This window comes from Sinocyclocheilus anshuiensis, unplaced genomic scaffold, assembly GCF_001515605.1.
Source record: "Sinocyclocheilus anshuiensis isolate Anshui unplaced genomic scaffold, SAMN03320099.WGS_v1.1 scaffold1185, whole genome shotgun sequence".
Lineage (NCBI taxonomy): Eukaryota > Metazoa > Chordata > Actinopteri > Cypriniformes > Cyprinidae > Sinocyclocheilus > Sinocyclocheilus anshuiensis.
In genome coordinates this window covers 1,111,779-1,115,074 of record NW_015548278.1, presented here as the reverse complement: position 1 = coordinate 1,115,074, position 3,296 = coordinate 1,111,779, and the positions used below count along the sequence as shown (strand labels likewise).

General features: G+C 37.6%; 1 protein-coding gene across 1 annotated transcript in view; it reads right to left on the bottom strand.

Moving 5' to 3' along the window:
* Nucleotides 1-326: 326 nt before the first annotated feature.
* Nucleotides 327-3,296, bottom strand: part of LOC107655793 (patched domain-containing protein 3-like) — a 5,493-nt gene continuing 2,523 nt past the window's right edge. The window contains exons 3-5 of the mRNA XM_016443373.1: nt 3,007-3,171; nt 520-2,139; nt 327-331 (exon numbers count right to left, since the gene is read on the bottom strand). Of these exons, the coding sequence (XP_016298859.1) occupies nt 327-331; nt 520-2,139; nt 3,007-3,171 (1,790 nt within the window). The remainder of the gene's footprint in view (nt 332-519; nt 2,140-3,006; nt 3,172-3,296) is intronic.

Genomic DNA, 3,296 nt, shown 5'->3' with positions numbered 1-3,296 from the left:
GTTTGGCCAATTTAAGCATCCATAAACAACGCAAAGCACTGGCATTTGGAGTTTCTGCTAGTGATACCTATGGAGAAAAATCACTTCCTGCCCTCCAGCTGCATTTCGTGCGTCATCAGTGACGTCATGTGCAAACAACCTATTCAGATAAAACTGAACACACTTTTAGCACCACTCACAATGTGTTGCGAAAGGTACATGAAGCAACGTATTATCAACCACTGGGACCTAGGATGACAGACAGCACATATGGGATTTGATATGTTGCTTCAGTTTACATAAAAAATAAACAATATATACAATATTTTAATAAAAAATAATAAATTTCAACCTGTGTCAATAGACAATAAGCAGGACCATAACATATCTGCTAAATGAACCTGGTAAGAACATGCAACCTGAATATCACAGAGAAACTAAAGAATACAGACTAAAGCGCACTCAGTTTCTATGGACAGTCCGGGTCATGGCACCAACCTGAAGGCAACTTATTTTTTGGAATAAAATATATCTGAGTACTCTGTGTTAAATTGTCCTTAGTAAAAGCATAGTTATCATAAGCCGTGCTTTTGTTTTCAATCATAATGACTTTTGGAATAACGTCAGGCACAGTCATTGTTTTCTTCTTAGCTTTGGTTGAACTGCAGGACAGTAGGGTCAGAAACACAGGGATGAAGATGATGCTGTGAGCCAAACCAAAAAGCATAACGAGGAACATAATCTTAAAGAAGTTCCTGAAAATGTGATTCTTGGATGCAGCCAAAATGAGCACGCCTATTATTGTTGAGGCAGCTCCTTGTAGCACGGGATAGCCCAGAGAAAACAATGCATCAACTGCCCGCTCATTGGCAGTCAGTTGTTTGCTCGAAACAAATGCATATGAAATATGCGCAGAGAAGTCGACAGTGAAGCCAATGCACACCACCAAGATGATCATTGAAATGGAATCTAGGTTGATGCCCCATAAAGCCATGAAACCAGTGACACCAGTCACGACTGAGCCGATGGAGAACGTGACCCACAGGGAACAGATCGGGTTTGGGATTAGTAACAAGGCAACGACCAACATGACAGCTGTGGTGAAGCCCACATTCTGAATGATGCTGGTCACTATGACCGAATATTGATCCAAGTAGATGAACAAGGGGTGAAACACTAGAAGTTTAGCTGCACTACAGCTTTGAGCTGTGTTTCTGAGTTCATCGAACATCATTATCTCCATACTGGCATCGAAAAAAAATCTTGAAGCATTGATTTTGCTTTCTGTGATATTAAAGTCAAGCTTAAACTCTGGATAGAGCAGGAAAAAAGAGGATAAATTCTCAATGACATTTTCGTTGTCTAGATTTAGGCTTTTGCTTTGAGCAAATTGTAAGTAAAAGTCTAACCAGGAGACAGTCAGATTTTGATTGACAAATGTCAAGTTGTGGAGTTTTTCCATGCAGTGGTTTAGTTCGGATCTGCTGTTCTTATTCCAGTATGGAAACTCTTCTGTCACTACAACCATGATATTTGGACCATACCTGGAGAAGAATTTCCGATCATCATCATAATAATTTACGACATATGAATCATCAGCTGCCAGTTCCCTCATATTAATGCCCTGTTGTAAATTAAGACATCCATAAATGCCTACAGCCAAATAACCCAAATACAACAACATCACACAGACTTTAGTCCAGGGCTTGGTCAGGAATGGACCATAATAGGACTTAAAGAAGTGTGCTATGGGCTGTTGTTTCTCAGCACCGGTTTCTTGGTCGTAGTCGCCACCTACACAGCAGAGACGATACGCCGGGGACTTTCCTTCAGGAGTCTGTGTTGGGAGTTTGCAGCAGGTCAGCCAGTGTCTGTTACTCTGCTCCCTCCTGCCGTTTAGGGCTAGAACGCTTCCAAAGAAGAGGATGTTATAAATGTAACAGAAAATAATGGATGTGCTGGTGTACAAGCAGAAGGCCCGAACTGAGCGAAATTCACTCATGAGCCCAATGTAGAAGCCAAGTACATCAGTCAATGTAGTGATAGTTATAGACATAGCGGCTTCTTTGAAGGTTTCAGCCATTCTCTTCTCCACTGGATCCTTTACTTTAGTCTGCTGCCAGTTAGAAATCATGATGAACATGTCATCAACACCAATGCCTGTAAGAAAAGATTGCTATTAGTAAACTAAATCTGAAACCTCTAAAGTTTTATATTAAACATTTCGGAAATATTTTGAAAACTATGTATACAGTCATTTGCAATTAAACAACTGTTAGAAGAAATTAATAACAAAGTAGGTTTATGTGTAAAAAAAAAAAATATATACCAATGCAACAAAAAAAGTTTTAGGGTCAATGTTTTTGAAATAAGTCTCTTATGCTCCCCATAACAGCTTCTCCTATTTGATCTATAATACAGTAAAAAGGGTGAAATTGTGAAATATGATTACTATTTGAAATATGAACAATATTTGAAATGTAATTTATCCCTTGGATGCAAAGCTGAATTTTCAGCATCATTACTCCAGTCTTCGGTGTCACATGATCCTTCAGAAATCATTCTAATATGCTGATTTGCTAAGTAACATTTCTTATTATTATCAATGTTAAAGCAGTTGTGCTGCTTAATATTTATGTATCAAAATGTATTTGAAATAGATTTTTTTGTAACATTATAAATATCTTTACTGTCACTTTTTGAATAATTTAATGTGTCCTTGCTGCATGAATGTATTAATTTCCTTTAAAAAGGAAAAACATTTAAACGGTAGAGTAGGTGCAATTCAATGGCATTCAAGGTACAACAAGATGTACAGAGTGTCTTTTTTTTTTTTTTTAGCTTGACAGCACTCATTCCCTTTCACTTTTGTTGTATGGAAGAGAGTAGTATGGATATTCTGCTAAACATCTCATTTTGTGTTACTCAAACACAATATAAGGACATTAACTAAAAATAGGATTTTGCATAAATTGTTTTATGCAGTGCATAAAAATAAGCAATGGTTTTCCACAGACACACGCTTACCCAGAATGAGGAAAGGCGAATTAGCTACTGTTATTGCAAACGGCACTTGAAGAAAGAGCAGCAAGCCAAAGCTGGAGAGCACAGCTAGACCCGCAGACAGAACTCCCATGAAAGAGACCCAGATCTTGTTCGTCACATTATCAAGACTGAAATGAAACCAGAACACTTAAATCAAACCAGACATAATTATTAGTCAAAAAGGCAGTTAATTTAATTATCCAAAGTCTATATACATGGACTGAATCCACTAGTGAAACACAAACACACACACACAAATATATATATATATA